This window comes from Larimichthys crocea, chromosome XXI, assembly GCF_000972845.2.
Source record: "Larimichthys crocea isolate SSNF chromosome XXI, L_crocea_2.0, whole genome shotgun sequence".
NCBI lineage: Eukaryota > Metazoa > Chordata > Actinopteri > Sciaenidae > Larimichthys > Larimichthys crocea.
This window is the reverse complement of record NC_040031.1, coordinates 734,143-754,915: the sequence shown is the minus strand read 5'-3', so window position 1 is coordinate 754,915 and position 20,773 is coordinate 734,143. Positions and strand designations below refer to the sequence as shown.

At 40.2% G+C, this 20,773-nt stretch overlaps 3 protein-coding genes across 13 annotated transcripts in view; 1 reads left to right on the top strand and 2 right to left on the bottom strand.

Annotated features, from left to right (window-relative positions):
* Positions 1 to 8,748, top strand: part of cacna2d4b (calcium channel, voltage-dependent, alpha 2/delta subunit 4b) — a 113,777-nt gene extending 105,029 nt beyond the window's left edge. For 9 of the 10 annotated variants that reach the window (XM_027272620.1, XM_027272621.1, XM_027272622.1 and 6 more), the window contains 9 exons: positions 1,072 to 1,142; positions 1,267 to 1,342; positions 2,040 to 2,092; positions 2,733 to 2,788; positions 3,900 to 3,920; positions 4,079 to 4,196; positions 6,115 to 6,230; positions 6,519 to 6,601; positions 7,258 to 8,748. In XM_027272620.1, the coding sequence (XP_027128421.1) occupies positions 1,072 to 1,142; positions 1,267 to 1,342; positions 2,040 to 2,092; positions 2,733 to 2,788; positions 3,900 to 3,920; positions 4,079 to 4,196; positions 6,115 to 6,230; positions 6,519 to 6,601; positions 7,258 to 7,359 (696 nt within the window). In that variant the 3' untranslated portion in view covers positions 7,360 to 8,748. The remainder of the gene's footprint in view (positions 1 to 1,071; positions 1,143 to 1,266; positions 1,343 to 2,039; positions 2,093 to 2,732; positions 2,789 to 3,899; positions 3,921 to 4,078; positions 4,197 to 6,114; positions 6,231 to 6,518; positions 6,602 to 7,257) is intronic. The other variant, XM_027272619.1, reaches the window with a different exon arrangement.
* On the bottom strand, positions 8,610 to 18,966 carry afg3l1 (AFG3-like AAA ATPase 1). 2 transcript variants are annotated; one of them, XM_019267644.2, is made up of 16 exons: positions 18,686 to 18,966; positions 17,364 to 17,445; positions 16,988 to 17,073; positions 16,419 to 16,568; positions 16,222 to 16,293; positions 15,942 to 16,066; positions 15,519 to 15,789; positions 14,602 to 14,739; positions 14,296 to 14,449; positions 14,090 to 14,197; positions 13,705 to 13,830; positions 12,810 to 12,920; positions 12,547 to 12,662; positions 12,224 to 12,424; positions 11,939 to 12,133; positions 8,610 to 11,424 (listed from the first exon to the last, which is right to left on the bottom strand). In XM_019267644.2, the coding sequence occupies exons 1-16, from the start codon at positions 18,815 to 18,817 to the stop codon at positions 11,197 to 11,199; spliced, it is 2,295 nt and encodes a 764-aa protein (XP_019123189.1). In that variant the 5' UTR covers positions 18,818 to 18,966; the 3' UTR covers positions 8,610 to 11,196. The 2 variants fall into 2 exon arrangements, with proteins under 2 accessions (XP_019123189.1, XP_019123188.1); XM_019267643.2 differs by having other exon boundaries at positions 17,364 to 17,448; positions 18,686 to 18,965.
* A 474-nt stretch (positions 18,967 to 19,440) lies between these two features.
* The window catches only part of LOC104933371 (5-hydroxyisourate hydrolase-like), a 3,828-nt gene continuing 2,495 nt past the window's right edge, over positions 19,441 to 20,773 (bottom strand). Inside the window, exons 3-4 of the mRNA XM_027272963.1 lie at positions 20,181 to 20,316; positions 19,441 to 20,079 (exon numbers count right to left, since the gene is read on the bottom strand). Coding sequence (XP_027128764.1) covers positions 19,990 to 20,079; positions 20,181 to 20,316 — 226 coding nt within the window. The 3' untranslated portion in view covers positions 19,441 to 19,989. The remainder of the gene's footprint in view (positions 20,080 to 20,180; positions 20,317 to 20,773) is intronic.

Here is a 20,773-nt window from a genome sequence, read left to right as displayed (position 1 = left end):
TGAGAGGTGAACCTGATTCAAGACAATCTGTCCAGTAGTTGTTAAGATGTTTTACTCTAGACCAAAGTGTGACAGACCTGTAATCCTTAGAGCTAGCGAGCATAGAGCTGCACATGGTGGCTGATCCAATCCGTGGTGGCCATCTTTGATTTAATGACGTTTTATACTAATAGCTGTACTTTCTTTGTGCTGCTGCAGTCCTGAGTGTAATACAGCAGTTCTGCTCAAGACTCCTAGCAGGAGTTTGACTCTTGGCACTTTTACTGTCCATATTTTTTTTTTGTCTATTCCTGCATGTTTACCCTCTGCTGCTGCTGCTGCTGTCAGATAAACAGAGGGTCAAGTCTCAGTGTAAGCAGCGTCCAACTGCTAACACTCAGCAACCTGCGAGTCCTCTGGGTGCTGGGAAAATCCTGTCCAGACGGTGATAAAGTGTGGGCAGAGAGCAGCTTGTAAACGTGAACAGAGCTGCTGAGACAAAACGCCCTGAATAATTCAGAGACTCTGCTGCTGCTGCTGACGGCCAGAGTGGCCCGACACACTGCAGACACACAGGAAGGCCTTAAGTTTAACACTTTACACCATTTGTTTGTTTCACGCCCAGTGTTTTTACCTGACTGTTATTTTTTATTCAAATCTGTCTGTTTTTGGTCTTTCCTATGAGTAGTAGACTGGAGGAGACGTCAAAGAGACAATCTACTGCAGAAATGTATTGCAGTGAGGATAATTAAGTTTATGAGTTCAGATATTATTTTTTGGGGGAGTTCTGTCAAAGTGTTTGCTTTGTTTTGGGATTCAGAAATAAATACTGGCAAGAAAGAAGAAAAAATTGAATCACTCACAGCAGCTGGGAAACACAGCAAAAAAACAAACAACAGATCAAAACATTATTGATCAGAAAAACAATAAAGATAAAATAAAATATATTCAGTAAGAGATCAGGCTAGTAGGAAGAGGAAGGTGGAGGCATGACAGCCTCTTTATTTCTGATAGTGAAATGTTCAGATGAATATCAGTCTCATGTCTGTGTTAATGGAAATCTAAAGTTGGATTTGTTCATGTGTTTTCCAGGTTGGTCGTTTCTTTGGCGAGGTGGACGGGTCTGTCATGGCGTCGCTGATCAAGATGGGAATGTACAAAAAGTATGATGACGCACGTAAAATCTTTTCTGACAAACGTAGTTTTAACTGATGTTAAAAACATTTAAAGTAGTTTTAGTTTTCTCCATTAATGACTGATAAAGTTATTGTGAATGTTTGTTCGCAGAGTGTCGTTGTATGACTACCAGGCGATGTGTAAGAACAATCATCATCACCACAACAGCGCTCGACCACTGCTCAGCGTGAGTCTCCAAACATATGATGATCTTATAGACCATGATGTATTGCTGTAGATTAAACTAGCCAAGAGTGTACAAAGTCGTTTAAATGAGCTCAGCCTTTAACATCTACAGGAGTAAAATGTAACACACACATTAATAATCCAAAAACATCAAATACATATATCTGTTATAACATTAGTGTATATATTTGAATGCTTCATGAGTATTGATAATTCTTTCATATTTTAAGATAAGATAGACTTTAATGATCCCACACTGGGGAAATTCACTTGTCACAGCAGCTCATATACACAAGGTTGATAATTAATTATTCACAAATAAGAAATATACAGAAAAAGTCATGATGTCAAGCTGGTGCAACGAAGCACCTGTGGTAGTGTTCCTTCCTACATGGTGGTAGTAGCAGTCTGTTGCTGAAGGAGCTGATTATAAGTCCGCTTTTAAGTTTTGAATGTCCTTGTTGTGGAATATTTTCAGTGTGGTTGTAGTACTTTCACTGCATCTGAATCCTTCCTCCATCACTGTCACACTCACAGGTTAAAATAATGTTAGATCATTTACTTTCAGTCAATTTGAACGGACATAAAAATACTTCTTGTATTTTGACACAAGTTTATATCCACAGTGGGAAAAACAGAGAAGCTAATTTTCTCAGATTGTTGACGAACTTGTTCAATACTTCTTTTTTCTCCTGCAGCCGTTCTATGTCATCACAGCACTGATAAGATGGTTCTTCTCCAACGTGCTCATGTAAGTGTCAACATCTGTTTCATTCAGCAGTATATCAGTGATGAGAAGGTAAGGTAAAAAGTCTGAATCTACAGCCATCCAGGAGATTGAGGTTTTTTCAAGATTAAAGGAACAGAAGAATGATTACTCTGTTCTGAAATACTTCTATAGCTGTTTAAACCAGCACAGACTGTATGTTTATGAGCATGTTTAAAAATATATATTGATTTACTTAAACACCAACTCGACTCGTGTCTAATATTAGAGAGGATACATGTGGAGAAAGCTGCAGGTAGTGTTAGAGCTGCAGTGAGAGTTTGGATCTGGGCCATTTCAAACCTTAAACGGATGTGAAATATGTCCTGTGAACGTGTTTAATATTAATGAGTCAGTGTGCAGGATTTAATGTTTTTTAATCAGCATAAATCAAATAGAGGCTAAATGTAAAATAAAATTCACCGCCTCTGAGAAAAGTTTTACGGTTTCTTAAAGATCACTTCTTGGGTCACGAGAAAGACTTTCTCAGTTCACAGATATTAAAGTACAGATCTGCTGTGTGGCTACAGCTCAGTTTAATGTGTGTGAGCTTCAGGATATTGAACCATTTTATATGTTAAATGTGCTTTATTTTTTTTAATGAGGCGTTTGTGTCTCCTGTCAGGTTCTTGCTGGACTTTAATCTCTGTGGTCTCTGGCACTCTGATTATTTTGTGGATGGTAAGAAGTTCTGATGATCATCAGACTGAAGTCTGTTCACTGCACAGTGATGGGAAGGAGGGAAATGTTGGTCACCACTGAAATATCTCAACAGCTCTCAAGAAGATTGCCATGAAAAGTTACAGATATTCATGTTCCCCTCAGGATGAACTAAACCTTCATAAGCACCGCCCCTTTTTTATCTGTCCTCCAATCACAGTTGAGCAAGCCCTCGCTTTCTTCTTTCCTCCAAATTTCTCTTTTCCTGTACTTAGACTTGCTATGTGCTAGCTTGTCTATGTTAAAAATGTTATTTAATGAATCTACATCAGGCATTAGTTAGCTAGATAGTTAGCTAGTGTTTAGCTGTCCATGCCTCAACACATAAGATGTGACTATATGTTGCTTTTATCTTTTAACCATCTTCAAAATTTGGTTGTCTTTTCAACACAGACAGGCTAACACAGCTTATCTAAGTACAGGAGAGGTTCAGAACAAGGCCTGCTCAATGTTGTGATCACGTCATTTTTCATCTAACACCATCGAATTAAATATTTGTCCAATGCTATGCACTTTATTTAGTGCTAATTAGCAAACACACTACTACACTAAACAAAGATGGTGAACTTTGTCAGTATGATGCTGGCTTAACATGTTAGCATGCTGGGAGTAGCAGCTGTGCCTGAGTACAGCCTCACAGAGCTGACTGACTGACTGACTGACTGTAATCTCTCATTTGTATTTGAATGCATCTTTGGCTGGCAAGTAAACCCCGCGGACATGTACTCCTCTGTGGTGCTCGTTGTTTGTTGGTAGTAGAATCATATCTCAGCAGTTGAGAGTTTAGAGCCGGGATACACATCACAGCTGGTAAACAGACTCAGACATGATACATCAAGATCAATAAACACCATCAATAGAGACATGAGCAGACAGACAGGTGGTGTGTTTGTTTGCTTCATCACTGCTTTGTGCCTCATTTTCAAACATTCTGTTTCAAAATGGCTGCCTCACCTTCATCATCATCATCATCTCCCTCTACATCTTCACTATCATCATCATCACCATCATCATCATCATCGCCTGGGTGTGTTTTCTGTGTCTCCACCATGACCCATCTTCATCCATTCAGCCAAGGCTGGCTACCATACAAGTGAGTACAATGTGTGTGTGTGTTTAGAAAGAGGAAACGCCCTCACAGGGACACAAAGGCGCCTTGACAGCTTCTTTTTATTTATTAGAGTTTGGATTGAAATTAGTGTAGTGTGTATATAGTCTAATAATGCACGCGTGTGTGTATCACACACACAGGTCACAGGCAGAAGAAGGTGGAGCCTATGCAGCCCTGCGACACGGCATATCCCGGCTTCATGTACGACTCATCCATCAGAGAAGCCAACAGTCTCATCAAGTGTGGACGCTGCCAGAAGTATGACACACACACACACACACACACACACACTCAGATCTTTACTTCAGTAAGGCTGCATGCACCAACAAGGATTTATTTATAAACCTAATTAAATCAGGGTTAAACTTAAACTTCAGTTTTCCTCTGATCCTGATTACATTTAATCAAAACATTAAACTAAACTAAAATCTGAATTTGATCCAGTATTAACTTTAAACTTGGACTTTTAACATTGAGTTTTAGGATGCTGCTGAAAAAGTTTATCTTCTAGTAGTCATATTGCTCCATTAACTGAGCTAACAACTTTATAAATCAATCGACTAACTAACTTCTTAGCTAGTTAGTAAACGTGGAAATTAGCATTTTTGTAAATGTGGTGAGTTGTACACAAGTATCTGTTGTTATTACAATATTTCTGATGTGTACTTAAAGTGTTAATAGTAGCAGTGCAGTGACATGTTCCCTGTCAGTGTTTTACATCATATCTGATGTCTCTGGATTAATGTCACTGCTGCATTCATGCGTACGTTGTATTTTACTGACAGATGTGACCTGATCGAATTCATCCTGCTCACTTTTTAAACTCAGCATGCAGCAGTCAACAAACTCAACTGTCCCTTCAGTTCAGTGTTTGTGTTTGCTCTCCTGAGAGTAAAAATACACACCTGCAGCTCCATCTTGTGGTCTTCATCGGTGAAAAAATATAAAATGTTTGATGAGTTACAGGACAAATTCATCCTGAAACAGAATATAAAATTCCACAAATTCAACGTTCAGGCTCAAATGACAGAACTGCAGCTTCATGCTGGATTTGTAAGTTAGAAAGTTAATTGTAGAGTATTTTAGCTATAATTAATAACACTGGGGAACACAATTTTTGTTGAGTTAGATCCGACAGCTTTTTTTTACTAATTTTTGGGTGCGGAATCCAAAACTGGTCTCAGTTTTTCTTAATCATGTCAAGTTTTTGAACTATAGGATCCCCGTTTTCTTAAGATATATGAAAAATACTGTACTTAACAGATATGTGCTTGTTTTCACTAAACAAAAGTCTGTGCAATGATCTTTTTGCTCTTACCAAACCACGGGGATACCAAATGGCAACTTGTCATGTGTTCCTTTGGTCCACATCCGTAAACTCTCGACACACTGCTTGCACAATTTGTGAGGGGCCCATGGCTTGTCCTGAGTTTTACTTTAAAATATGCAAAATATGCTTGTTTGACAAATGTACTGATTTCTGCCCTCTGACTTGGAATACTGAAACTACCACAAATATAGCAAAAGGAGTCAGGGTTGTTTAGGCATTTACGATGAGAAGTAGCAGGAGCAGACAAGATCTGGAACAAAAGAAATATATACCTATGTAAATAAAACACTATGATGGAATAGTTATAAGCTTTGAAAACTACAAAAACAGCATAAAACAAAGTAGAACTTACAACAGTGTGCCCATGGTTACAAGGTTAAGAGAAAAGCCAGCACAAACCCTCTTCATTCCTACTATGCCGGCTTTCTGTTTGCAGATATTGATAGTACTGACCTATTGGGAGCTGCACACACCTCTAACCGCGCTGTCTCAATTGTGACTGCACAAACAAGTTGCCACGTAGCTGTCCAATTGTAATCAGCTGGCAAGTCTTACTACAGCTAATCAGTGGAATTTTGCTTATCTGAGGGTAAGCTGTGGAGAAAAAACTTGAGGTGCTAGAAAAAAACTGACTGTAATTTTGGAATCAGCATGCCAATTTCAGTTTCAATTGGCATAAAAATCTAACTCAACAGAAAAAAAAATGTAAGTTGTTCCCCAGTGTTATTAATTGGCTCTTTTGATGTCTGTTAATCATTGATGATACTTCAGAGGTCACAGACAGTAAGTGTTAATGAGGCCGTGGTTGTGTATTGATTCATTGGTTGTTCATTAATTGTGTTTCAGGATGTTCGTAGTGCAGCAGATTCCCAACAGTAACCTGGTCCTGGTCGTGACTCAGGCAGACTGTGACTGTTCTCGTCAGTATGGATCGATCCTGCTGGAGCCCAAAGAGATCAAATATATCCTTCACTGACTGACCAACAATAACAGCAATTTTCACCTTTTAATGATATTTTTATTGATCATGAGTCTCCATGTGCTGGACGTCAAACCTCAGACCTTTTTGTATCATATGATTTATTTGTAGTTTTATTGTTCGATCACATAGTTCCTGTAAAACATTTTTTTTTTTTTTTTTTTTTTTTTACAGAGTTTCTGAACAAAAACTGGTTCATATGGCATTAGTACTGAAACACAAGTCATAATTCTCAGCAGTGGGTGGTGTGTTTTCCTTAATGTCAGTGAACATAACGCCACAGTGAAGTGCAACAGGATGAAATCTCAAAAGGTGCGGCGGCGTCCGGAGTCCTGCCACGCCTACCACCCAAAGGTGAGAGCTGAGCTCACCAGACATTCAGACAGCTGTATGAAGTGGTGAACACACGATGTGGTGAAGTGTTGATGAAAGGTTCAAACTTGTTCCAGTGCATAAAAGAAAAAGAAACTGCTCTGGATAAATTTACTGTCACTAAATATTTAAGACGTGGAAGAAGAATTAAACTAATTAACTTAAAGGTCCAGTGTATCAGATTTAGGTGGCTCTATTTACAGAAGATGGCAGAAATGGAATATATAATATGTTCAAATAATATGTTAATATGATAATGAGGCATTATCTGATGCTAACTGCAGACAAACGGACAAAGTGAGTCACATCAAACATGAATGTGGATTTTCAGTAAAATAGCTCAATGTCTCAAAATGGACCACTTCATTAAAAAACATTAAATTATTAGTTATTAAGAACTTAAGAAGGATTTTACACACAAACACTAATGCATTTCAAAAGAGCTGCTCAGACTCACGATCAGTTCAATCTGATGAAGATCTTATCTAAGAAAAACATTTTTAATCTAATATAATAAAATAATTATTCAGTTAATAAAGTATAAAGAAGCTGTACATTAATAATTCATAAAGAAGTACATCTATCAATAATAATATACGTATTGTTTTTAACACTGATATGTTGAAATTCTCCAACAGGAAGATGCTAAGGAGTGCGGCGGGGTGGCGGTCATCTCCCTGTCACTGTCGCTCTTCTCTTCCTCTCTGCTTGCGTCGCTCCTCCTCCACTGCTGGACGTAAAAAAAACGACCAATCAGGGCGCTCTGAGGGAGGCAACACAGAGGATTTAAAACAAAACAAACATGCAGCAGGTGACCAAAGGATGTTTTTTGTAGTTTCCCACAAGAGACAACGGGATATCTCAGATTTTCTTTCCTGCTGTTCAGACGAGCTTCGGCTCGCTCTGCAGAGGAGATTAAAGGGCTATGTGATTTTTTTTTTTTTACTGAATCAAGACTAATTTCTCCTTCCTGAACGAAAATGAACGTGGAAGAAAACTCTGAAGTAGCTGCAGGAGAAACGAGTCTGATGGACAGAAACTGTAAATTGTGCAGCTTATGGAGAAATGTTGCCACTCAAAGAATGTAGCATCTTTGTAGCTTTTTGATACAGAAACATTGTATACGAGTAGAGTTTTACATTCAAGTGGTTTACTATTTAAAAACATAGAAATGAAAAATAAGGGTTGAACTTTAAACCCGATGTTCCCAGAGAACAAATGTTACAGGACAGGTTGTGTCACATAAATATCAACATGCAGGTGGATTCTAGACTGAAGTACTGCTGCGTGTTGTAGACGTGCGATTGGTCAAAATGAATCTGGTTGATCTACAAGAAGATTTAGACTTTCAGCAGGTGACATTAGTCATGTTTCCATCCGAATGTGTCACAAATTTGAACTCCATTTTGAGTAAATCGTCAAAAGAAAATATGAAAGAAACAACCGTTATAAATGGTTATACTGTGTGTGACCAGATATCTGAGTTACATATATCATTATCTGGAAATAATTCATACTGACCATCTTTGCTCTCTAAGACACAACATGTTTACACTCTAAACTGCCCACTGGAGCTGAAGTCTGTCTGCAGTTTGACGTTCTGTTTCAGCTTCTCTAAAATATTTCTTGACATGGAAATGACAGGTCTTGTTGTAGTGACTGTCTCAGCTCAATGTTGAAAATGTTCAGGTGAAGTTATCCAACAGTATCTTTTTTACAAATGCTCCGTGAAGCAGTTTGTCATACTGAATGTTTCCACTTTCAAGCACAGTTTCTATTGGTCGACTGAGCGTGCTTCCATGAGTGAAATGTGTCATGTGACCGCTCCTGAAGTCTTCATCCAATCATCCAAAACAAAAAACATCAATAAATGTAACTCTCTTCACTTCTACATGTCCTACGTTTGTATCATTTTTATTGTCATTTCAAAGTTGCTGAAAATTTCTGCCAGCAGATCAAATTCACAGGAAAGAAAACTTACCAGCGTCTGTTCTGACAAAAGAAACACTTTAATACAAACTGCAGTCTGTGCTTGTACAGTGATGCATGTGCTGACTTCAGGTGACCTTTACACATCTGTCGGGTCTCTTAGTTTTATTCTCTAGTTGCCTTGACAACCTCCTCCAATTAAAAAAAACAAAACACTGCAGAGGATTCAGAGATCCATCATCAGGTCCACGACCTCCCTCATGGTGACCTGATGGGGCGTTCAGTCAGAAATCACAATTTAAATTGCAATTATTTTCTATGAATAGTCAAATTACAAGTAAAACTTGGTTTGTTTTGCTTGAAGGAAGAATGTCCAATTAAATAACTGTAATAACTGTGAGCATACTGTAATCAAACTTTAAGAAAATAAACAAGTTTCAACCCTGTTCCATCTCTGTCGTACCTGTAACCACATCCAACAGTGATCTCACACCTGTACTCCAACCTTATTTACATATCGTGTCTCTGATTGTGTCCTGCTGACGTTGTAGAGATTCAGGAAACGTGACTCCAGTAAAACAGCATCCAACAAACAGACCTGCAGCCTCCTAATTCACTTCAGTTTGAATGAATCACTTCAGTCCGACTGAAAGTAATAAAGAAAATTAGCCTCTTGCATTAACTCTGGCTAACTGCACTTCCAGAGTAGCTTGCCCTTTATTTATTTCTTCTGCAGTAATTAAACATTTATTATTTATTGTTTCACCTCTGAGCTCTGTTTCCCAAGTCTCTCCAACAAAGCTGGGTATTATTATCTGCAGCTCTCGTGCTTTGACAACTTTCAAGCTGAGATTTTCATCACGGGAGGTGAAGATTTACTTTACCACGTCACTGACGGCTGCTAAACAGCACAGAAGACGGAAGTTATACATACATTCACATTCATACAACCTTCTATGCTTGTGTCATAACGTGAGGTCACAGGAGTGGTGGGATTGGGGGGCTTCAGCAGCAAACACGTTAAACACACAGTTCATGTACAGGAGAGTTCGACTGATGAACGTGTTTAATATTTTCACTTAGTTACTAAGATCTACAGCAACTAAAGACCAGAGTCTGTTCAGATTAAGCAGCTTCTTTGTTTCATTGAGTCAGTCAAACCCTCGTGCTGTTGACAGTGAGGACACCGCCTGCTGGACACTGTACTAATGACATTAATGTGACATTAATGTGAAAAAATCCCCCTATAGATACTCTGTGATAACTTTTATTTAGTATAGTAGTCTCACTTCAGCATTTAGATGGAAGCCTTGTCTGAATTCTTAATACGGTTTGAACTTTGGCGTGTGTGATTTTTATTATTATTCATCAATAACATGTTTCATGTCCTGAAAAGTCTAAATTGATGTAAATAAAAAGGTCTTAAATTTTGTGCAGATTTCACTAAAATCTTAAATTTCAAATAGCTTTTATAAAAAAATCTTTTTTACCCACTGACTCACATATGATGATATGATGTATTTTATCTTATTTTTACAGAAGTTAAGGGAGGAAGTCACCTGTAATAAAGCGTAATAATAGTGTCATTTTATGTTTATAAAGTCATTATAATCATATAATTTTTTCACAGAAGCAGAAGTGATATCCGCCTGATGCCACAGATTGTAAGATAAATTTAACTGGTTGATTTATAATAATAATAATAAAATGAAAATTTTCTATGGGCAGAATTCAGTTTGGGAAAAATGTGCTGAGGCTAAAGATCTTGTATGTTGTTGTATTCATGTTTAAGGGGGATTTTCCCTTTAAGTGAATAATTTCTCAGCAGAAATCCTTCAGTATGAAAACTTCCTGTTGAGTCGTCATTATTCCAGCATCGATGTGGTGTGGTGGACAGAGTTAGATGTTCAGCAGGAACCTTGAAATATTCTAAGAACAAAATAAACTTCACATCAATTCTCAAAATATTTAAACCTATAGAAATGTTTTCATTTGGCTGCAGAGAAGTTCTTCAGACTGCGTTCGACTCTTCTTCGTGAGAATGTCAGTCAGGGAGCAGAACCCCCTTTTTATTAAATAAATAATAAGAATCAGTCTGTCCGCACACTAAATGTGCATCATTTACACTCAGCTCAGGAATATTAAAGTCAGTCTGTTGTTGGTTGGTCTCCTGTTTAAGGCGGTTTGGAGTCTGAGTGGTGAAAAAACAAACTGATCGCAGCCTCAGTCTCATCGACAGGAGACTGTACAGAGCCTGGTGGAAAACGTCTGACCAAACATTACCTCAAATTAGTTATTTATAAGTTTACATTACTTGTATTAACAATCACTCTTAAATGACTTGATTTGACCCCTCGTCTTGTAAATCTATCTGAAAAGAACTGAAACTGAAATATGTCCACAAAATGACTCAAATCCACAGAGGGACAAATTGGATGAAACTGAGAATTGCTGCTGGTAATTTGTAATGACTTCAGTCATTTGAGTGTTTGAATTATTAACCTGGGGAACCCAAAGTAAATTGAGGGCATGAATTATTAATTTATGGAAATATTTTATAAAACAACACCTCCCAGGCTCTGTGAAACTGAGTCAGCAGTGAGTTTTTTTTTGCAGCAGGGATGTGAAGCGTCTGTTTTTTCCTTTCTCTACGCGGCCTGCTGTTTGTCCTGAGCCGGGCTCGACTCCTCTGCCTCCCCTCCTCTCTCCTGGTTCCAGTCTCGGAGACCCTCTGGCAGACTCGTGTCCTCCTCGAAGCTTCCCGTCCCCTCCACAAACTCCTCGTACGTCGACTTCTCTTCAAACGGCCGCGGGCCGAGCAGCTCCAACATGTCCGCCTTGTCCAGGACCTCCTTCTCCAGGAGACGCTGTCCAACCTGAGGGCAAAATCAACGATCAATACTGTGAATTTCCTGATAAAAATACCTCTGACTGTCATGGAAGAATAATAAAAAAACATCCTTTGATTATCCTTAAAATGCTGTTATTACTGTAACATGAGTGGGCACACCTCCATCCGGCCAATCAGAGTAAAGAGCAGTGTCCAGAGAGACAGCTGATTATAAAGTGCATTTGATTTTTCCAGGAGGATTACGCTGCTGATAGTTTTGTGGCTGCAGCCCTCTCACTCAATACTGGACCGATGTCCAATGTTGTCCCCATTAGTCACTCAGACATGAAACCAATAAAGAATCAGGTCCACACTGGAAGTTACTCTTCAAGAGCAATAGCTAAGATTCACTAGACACAGATGTAGTAAAATATCTGATCATTATTTATCGATACTGACAGTGAAATATCTGTCAGTCTAGCAATCATCCTCTTCTCCTCTATGACCAGGAGACTTGGACCTGTATCCCGTAGAAACCACATGCTGTATCAGACTCTCACCATCTCCACCAGCTCCTTCTTGTCCTCAATGAGCTGCAATGTTCTCTGGTATGCTCGCTCCACCAGCTCTCTGACCTCCTTGTCGATCAGCTCGGCCGTGGCCTCGCTGTACGGCTTCTCCATCACCATCTCGCCCTGCCGGGGCAGGTCGAACGACACCTGGCCCACCTTCTCGCTCATGCCAAACTGCACCACCTGGAGGAGTCAGGGTTGAGAACCAGGCGTCACAGCAGAAAAACACTTGAGAATCAAACAGGACCTGCAGCGGGTGTGTGTGTCGCATACCTGAGCGTAGGCGGACTGTGTGACTTTCTTCAGGTCGTCCTGAGCTCCGGTGGTGATCCTGCTGAAGAAGACATGCTCGGCCACGCGGCCTCCCAGCATCATGCACATCCTGTCGAACAGCTGCTCCCTGCTGTACAGGTACTGCTCTCTGGGCAGGTACTGAGCGTAACCCAGACCCTTCCCCCGCGGGATGATCGACACCTGGACACACAACATGTGTTTAAGGCACTGGTTCCCAACCTGGGGGCCCCGACCCCAACTAGGGGTCACCAAAGACAGACGGCCCAGACAGTGGCATCAGTAGGTACAGACAGAACTTGTACCTTTAGCAGGGGGTCGGCATGCTGCAGGAACCAGCCCACGATGGCGTGACCAGCCTCATGATACGCTACAGTCTTCTTCTCTGTGGGCTGCAGGACCTGAGTCTTCTTCTCCAGACCTGAAAACACCAACAGGACTGAGACTCTGAGACTCTGATGGTATTACAATGATACAGTTGTGTCTTGTCTGTTAGACTATGAAATGCTTTGAAACAGGGAAAGTTACGATGACTAGAAAACTGGTGAGAATTCATAAAAACACTGACCTCCGATGACTCGGTCGATGGCCTGTTCGAAGTGTTTGGCGTTGACAGACGGGTTCAGGTGTCTGGCAGCGATCAGTGCTGCCTCGTTACAGACGTTCGCGATGTCAGCACCTGGAAAAAAAAAAACAATCAGAAGCTGGATCCTGAAAAGACATTTTAGATTTCTAGTCATAAATCTACAATGAAATGGCTACCATGTGGACTGACATCATCGCACATGAGTACAACTGGACACGTTGAATCCACAAGAGTTTGCTTTCCAGTCAGACCCAAATTTATGCAATTCCAATACTGTTTAGGGTATGCAGGAATATTCAAATACACAAAAAAATAATAAAAGACTGCATGCTTTTTTCCTCCAGAGTGGCAGTGGATTAGAATGAAATGTGCATGTCTGTAAAGAGGAGACTCCTGTGTACCTGCAGAACATTTTTATTCAGATGTCTTGAGGGGAGACGTCAATTGAGAATGGCAATCGCATGGTTTTCCCTCGCCAAAGTTTAGCCAGACACTGGTGCGTTATCTAGTCCTCTTCCAACAATCTAGCATGACATGGTACCAGTGGATGCCTGAGATCTAAAACTGAGGCCGCTACAGCCTCTGAAAGATGGTGTTCTCCACAGATGTTGGTAGAATGGTGGAGGTTAGTGGGCGATCAGATAGCGACAGGCAAACCCGACACCGGCGGCGTTTTTCAATTCGTTTCAGTGGCGGTCGTGTTTGCCTGTCCCTGTCTGAACACTAAAGCTGTATCTATAAAGTTAACTGTTTGTTTCTCTGCTGTCACATGGAGTTTACTGAGCTTCAGTCAAACTGACTGATAAACTGTTAGTCCTCTACACGTCTCTAACAGCATGAATGATGAAACACTACACTGAGACAGATGATAACATACCTGTGAATCCCGGTGTGGCAGCAGCCATCTTCCGGGCGAGAACATCTTTGTCCATGTTGGGGTCTAGTTTGATCGGTCGCAGGTGGACTTTAAAGATGGACGCCCTGCCCTTGATGTCTGGAGGACCTGAGAGGAGACAAGAGACGTTCATACATCAGAAGAAAAGATCTTCTACTGATTTTTATTTCTGATGTTTATGTTAATCAGTACATTAACAGCATAATGATTATAATAAGCGTAGTTAAATCGTAGCCATAAACTAATGTTTTATTCTTGTGTGTGTTTTGGAATTGACACTGACACAAAAATAGAAAACAAATAAAAAAAGAGAGAGGGAACTCTCAGTTCCACCAGAAGCACTAATCAGCTCACAGTTAAACTCTACCTATGTAGATCTGTCTGTCGAATCGTCCCGGTCTCATCAGTGCAGGATCCAAGACGTCAGGTCTGTTAGTTCCAGCCAGGACCACCACGTTAGTAGCCGTGTTAAAACCTGAAACACAAACAAACATTTACTTAACAATTTAAGACCTAAAATGTCAATCTAAATCTAAATCCTGAAGAATCAGAATCAGTTTCTCTCCAGCTCACCGTCCATCTCCACCAGCAGCTGGTTCAGGGTGTTCTCCTGTTCACTCTGCCCTCCAAAGTTCCCTCCACCCCTCTTCCTCCCGACAGCGTCGATCTCGTCGATGAAGAGGATGCAGGGGGCGTTCTTCCTCGCCATGGAGAACATGTCCCTCACCTGTGGAAGACAAAACTTTCTGTTTCCATTCTGTGTGAAATCATAACAATGTGTTCAAATTTCTCCTCAAATTGTCCATCAAAGTTGATTGTCCACAGATCAGAGAAGACTCAGCGGTCTGGCTGATGTCTGATCTGGTTTCCTTCACTCACCCTGGCAGGACCGACGCCCACAAACATCTCCAGGAACTCAGAGCCATTAACAGTGATGAAGGGGACGTTGGCCTCTCCGGCTGTGGCTTTAGCCAGAAGAGTCTTCCCTGTCCCTGGAGGTCCAGACAGCACAGCACCCTGAAACACCACAGGACAACTGTATGTACAATGTCAGGAAGTAAAGCACCCCTCCACTATGTAGGTTTCCACTCAATGAAGCTTGACGCTGTAATCGCCCCTCTTGTCCGTATTCTTAACCAAGAAATCCACAAGACTACTCGTTAAAGTTAAGTTAAATTCTTTACTTTGAAGAAAATAAATCTGTACAAAACAAAAGTTATTTCCACTTATAACATTACGTCGTTACAAAGAAAAAGAGAAAGAAAAAGAGAGAGAGAGAGAGAGAGACAGAGAGACAGAGAGAGAGGTCAAAAACCTGTGAGGCTTCACTCTCTCTGCTTTCCGAATTATTTAATCATCTCTCAGAAACGCTCAAACTCTCATGTGAGACCATCAGAAGACAGAACAAGTTTCAAATTTTGGGTCAACGTTTTGCTGGTTGTGAAAAACGATAATGCTGGTAGTAGACAGTACATGCTGAGGTTTATTTTCAACATCTGAGAGATAAGATTTGTTTTTTAAAGAACTGCGACAAGCTTTAATATAAATACCTATAAATTTAAAATACCTGGTGGGTAAACGTGTGTAATGTAGACAGTGTTTCTCACTTCAAACATATATTTAAAATGCAAAATTTCTGTCCTAGTTTTTATTATTTATATGTTTTGGTGTCTGTGTATGTAGATATCTGTGGACAGGACAGACACAGATATATTGATAAAAGTTGCAGTAAATTATCTTAATACAAGTTATTTAAAAATACTAGTAGGTGGACAAAGACTGGAGCCTGTGCTCACTTTGGGGATCTTGGCTCCGAGGTCCTGGTACTGCTGTGGGTTCTTCAAGAAGTTGACAAACTCCAGGATCTCCAGCTTGGCCTCCTCGCAGCCGGCCACGTCCTTGAACTTCACCTCAATGTTATCCTTCATCATCTTCGCCGTCGACTCACTCATGCTGAACGGCCCGCCTCTCCCGCCACCGGGGCCTCCTCCCATTGGTCCTCGCCGCAGGGTAAAAAGCAGGAAGCCGATCAGCAGCAGGGTGGGAACCATGCTGATGAGAAAAGAGCTGGGAAGGTAGAGGAAGGTTATTGTTGAGGGGAGGAAGGAAACGTCTGTGCTCCTTTGATATCACAACATGACTGCTGTTGACACTGGTTTTCATAACACAGACACTGACGAGGACAGTGGACATGTTTGTGTGTTGCGTATTAAACCAACCCGTCGCTCTCAGTGCTGTAGACGACGGCCGGTCTGTGTGACGGCTCCAGGCCGAGCTCCATGTGCGCCGCCTCAAGGTTCCTCTCAAATGTGTCGACGCTCCCAATGTTAAACCAAACATAGCTCTGCAGGTCACATGTGATTTCATTATTTAATGAAACATCAAATAAATGCATCATAAAAAGATCATCCAACATGTTTTCAGTCTGTAAGAACTCTGTGTAAAAAATAAGGTTTTAGACTTGAAGAGGCATTGAGAGATTTCAGTTATTTTTCTCACCGTTTCAGTGTCAGCTCCCGGCACCAGGATGACTCTGACGTACTGTTTGTTGATGACCTCTAACCGCTCCACCTAGACAGGAATGAAGAAATCTTTCTATTCAAGTCTCCTGCTCCACATATTTCTTAAATGCAGAACAGTTAGCGGCAGAGGTCGAGCCTCCTAATAGATGATACATCTGTAAAAGTGCTCCTCACCATTCCTCTGCTCACGTAGCGGTGGACAAAGTCCTTCCAGCTGATTTCTCTGCCGTTGTCTCTTAAGTACAAGTAGAGCAGAACTGAACTGACTCCGGCCATGGTGACCGCCAAGTAACGGAAATCCTTCTCATCCCAGGGGAAGTCACCCTGAAGACCAGTAGACACAAACAGTCAGGTGATGAAGACACATGGGGCATTTACTGGAGCTCTCCATACAAATATTTATTTTTCATGCAAATTTGCACCAAATACCAAAATAAATGTTTTGTAAGTTAAAAAATGTGCTTGGCAATAAACGCTTTTTACTTTTCTTTACTCCACTTCGCTGAAGGCAAAATTTAAAATTTTCTGTGAAAAATATCTTTCAGACAAAAAAAATACTTCCTCCCTAAATAACTGTCCTTTTCTCGACTGTTTAATGTCACAAAAACAAAAACAGAAACTTTAAAAAAGTAGAGGTTGTTACATCAAATCTGCCAGTTTAATTATAGCTTTAATCTCCTTTTAGTTCAACCACACTGACAAGCATCTCACGTTCTCAAACAATTCCTGGAGGTTTGACATACCTTTTGCATTCGGCTCCACCAGTCTTTTCCTCCTCCACCTCCTTTACCTCCTCTCTTCCCCCCTCCTGGTGCTCCTCCTTTACCATCTGAAACTCATTGTTAGATCACACATCTGTCGGTAACACTCTTCTGCTTTCAGTGAAATTCCAAACTCATCAAAATATTTCACACATATTAACCTATTACACAGACCTTTTCTGCACATAACAAACTTGTGTTTTTTCTAGCATCATGTGATTTCCTGGATGTAGAAGTAGCTGCTTCTTGTTCACACTGATGTTTTCGAAAGGCACCTTCTTTTACTTTGCTTGCTGCTTTTTGCCCCATACCTGAACAACATCCATCTTTGCTGCTTTAGATACACAGCTGCTCTCACCTTTGGGTTCAGTGGCGTAAAGTCGTCGCTGAGCTGCCTGGAATCTGCGACAGGACAGGAAGTTAGCTGGAGTCCGACAGGCCTTCTGGAAAAGACCACAAAACCAGAGTGAGTCCGCTGAATACACAACGACAACCTGAGAGGCTCTGCTGAAAAACAACTATACACACACATTTATATGAGCCGATGTTGTCAGATGTCTTTTAACGATCACTATTTGATATTACATGCAGTCTTTATTCAAGTAAAGAACAGTGTCACTTTTTAAACTATATCTTAATACAACATGCACATGTTCACTTGTGCATTGAAAGAGTTATTGTTTTCTCATTCCTCCTGTCTGTACTGGCCATGAGGAAAATGTAGTTCATCTGAAGCTGACTCATTTAGACAAATCAAAGTGAGCATCTTCCTAAATTATTCACTTCAGTGACAAACTCCCTCTGTGTCACATAAAATGTTTCCTCTCTGAGCTGCAATAAACAGACAGTAAGCAAACATCTGGTTATAAAGACACAGATCAAACAATTAAACCATGAGCTTCAGCTCAACTTTGAGCATTAAATGTAGCTTTAGAAGTAATCAAGTATGAATAATTATGTAAACTATCACAGCTACCTTCACCGTAAATGCGTGACTGTCCTTACAAATGTTAACGTATCCTTGAATCATTGCCCAAATTAGATTAGAGCTGAGTAAAATAGGGGAAAGTTAGTGGTGATTAAAACTGCTGTAAGACTTGACATTGACAGGTTGTACAAACACTGAACTATGAGCCATTTGTAGTTTTAAAGGCAGAGTGACTTTCACATTTGCTTATGAAACGAGCTCATGCTAGGGTTAGCTAACGAAAAGGTCGACTCCTCAACAACTTCTGCTTCATTTATCGACATATTTAAGTTTCACAACATGTCACTAAACTCCTACATGTTCCTTTACCTGCAGGTTATTAAGCTAGCAGGATTATTAGCAGTAGTATCTTCTTAAACATTTATTATCGCATCTCCAACAAATAAAGTTGTTTTCTCTTGTAATTAATGTCGTTTGCTGAATTTGATCTGCGCCGAATTAAAAGGTAGATTATCAGCAGGCAGGGGAGGATCTACATGAAGTTTTAGATAGTATGTTATTTCATTATGAAGCAAAAGATCAGAGAGTTCAATGTTTTTTAAGTGGGATTTGGCCAGTGGTCGGTGTCTGTCCCTCTGCACAAACACATTTTAGTTCAAATATAACTTTTAACTCTAAATTCAGACCACAGATAGAGTCGTGCATGTCATAGGCAACAGTCAGTCCAGAAAACCTCAACATTCACTTCTCACCGAGGCAGCGGAGCTTCGGTATCCGGCTGTGAAGAGCCGACCTGCCGTCACCGCGGAGAACCGAGCCGGGGCTCCTCCAGCCCGGCAGAGAGGCAGGGCGGCCGCCGAGAGAAGCCTCAGCAGCTGAGACATCCTCCACCAGACCCGCGCCCAGTCCTTCAGTCAAAAGCACAAAGTTTTGGGTTAATTTCCTCCGCTGAGCTTCATCGTTACAGAACTACAGAGCTACAGGACTACAAATGTTATTGAACAACAGCATGTAATGTCAATGTGAGGATGATGTAAAGGCCCGAAACACGCTTCTCAGATGCCAGTCGGAAATACTCTTTAAAAGGAAAATGTTTAATAAACATACAATTCATTTAGGACACAAGATTTAACTCTAGTGCGAAAACAGATATAAAATTAATCTAAAAACGCGTAAACGTATTTAATTTCGTTTAGGAATAGATTATTACATTCAGGCATCATAAAAGCCAACATGAGGGTCCTCACAGTACACCTTATCTCTGATTGGCTGAGACTGAAAGGCACTTTCTTCAACGTAAAGTAACGTAAAGTAACGTAACCGTGAACGAGATACATAAAAATACATATCACAGTCTGTGAGAAGAAATACACTAAATACAAGATTTAAAACATTCATCATTCAGTCACATTGAATAATACACAAAGGAATATTAGTACAGGATGATACACTTTCATTCACAATTATGTTTACTACAGTTTCAGCCGACACACTCTGCATCAGCTAAATATGTAACCCATTCAGCCCAGTGTTTTTTTCTCTTTTCCTTCTGTAATTTCAAACTAAATTTTATCTTCCATACTGTATATGTTATTTATTATATTTTTCCATTGGTTCAAGGTGGGAGGTTCTCTAGTTATTGCCTTTTTACCTGCTGCCATAAGAGTTGTGATGTGTTGTGATGACAGAAAGAGATAAGTCAGAGGTTTGGATGCATATTGGTTTGGTTTATTACAAATAACATCTAAATTATATATATGTTAAATATACAGTAAGTAACAATTTCACTTCATCTTTAGTGAAGACTTAAATGTTGTCTGCAGTTATCATGATCATTAAAATGCCACAACAAATGTACATTTATGTATATATATACTGTGTATACACACTGTACTCTATACTCAAGTATTACTTAAGTAAACTCAACAGTCAACAAGTCTAACAAAAACTGGACCAAACAAGATATGACTGATGAGTCAGACTCATAAAATCTACTCCAAGACAACAGAAACCATCTCTGTCGAGCTCTGCCTGCAGCTCGTCGTCCTCGGAGCTCTCAGCTTCCTCTGTAGGTGCTGTAGGAGAACCGACTCATCAGCAGGGGGAGGTGGAACCTCTGCTCAGGGTCACTGATGGTAAACACAACCTGGAAACACACACACACATGAATTTGTATGTCTAAATACAAGAAATTTCAGTTGAGTTATTTTAAATATATTGTGTTTGTAAGTGATAGTGAAGGCTCACCTCCACGTATGGGTAAAATGAGGTCTGACCCAGATTCTCCCAGTATGAACCCGTCTCAAAGCGCAGTTTGTACATGCCAGGAGTGAAAGCTTGTTGGCTGATGAGTCCTGGGCAGCGGCCATCTTGGTTTGTTGTCCTGTAAATCATTAAACTGTTGAGTTGAAAAGTTTCATTACAGCTCAGAAGGACTGTTTTAAATTATTAACATCAACAATCTTTAACTAAGACAAACTCTCCACTGGTGGCCTTCAGTGTCATCTTCTCAAAGAACACATTGCCTTTTTTAATATTAAAATTCTGTATCTTCTCCACATTCAGCTCTGTTGTAGCTCACTGGTGTCTGGAATATTTACTACAACTTAGCTTAACACAATCATCCTCATCTGGCCACCAGGATCTGACAAAAGAAAACTACACTTGCATTAAAGTTAATTGGATACTCTCCAAAGGTCTCTCCAGAAATACAAGCTGGTACAATTAAGGTTTTTAGAATAATAATTTAAAAAAATCACAGATACAGATGTTATCTGTTTCCTTGGCTAAAGCTTCAGCAGTGCAGAGATGTATTTTGTCCACAGGTTCAAACCCTACCC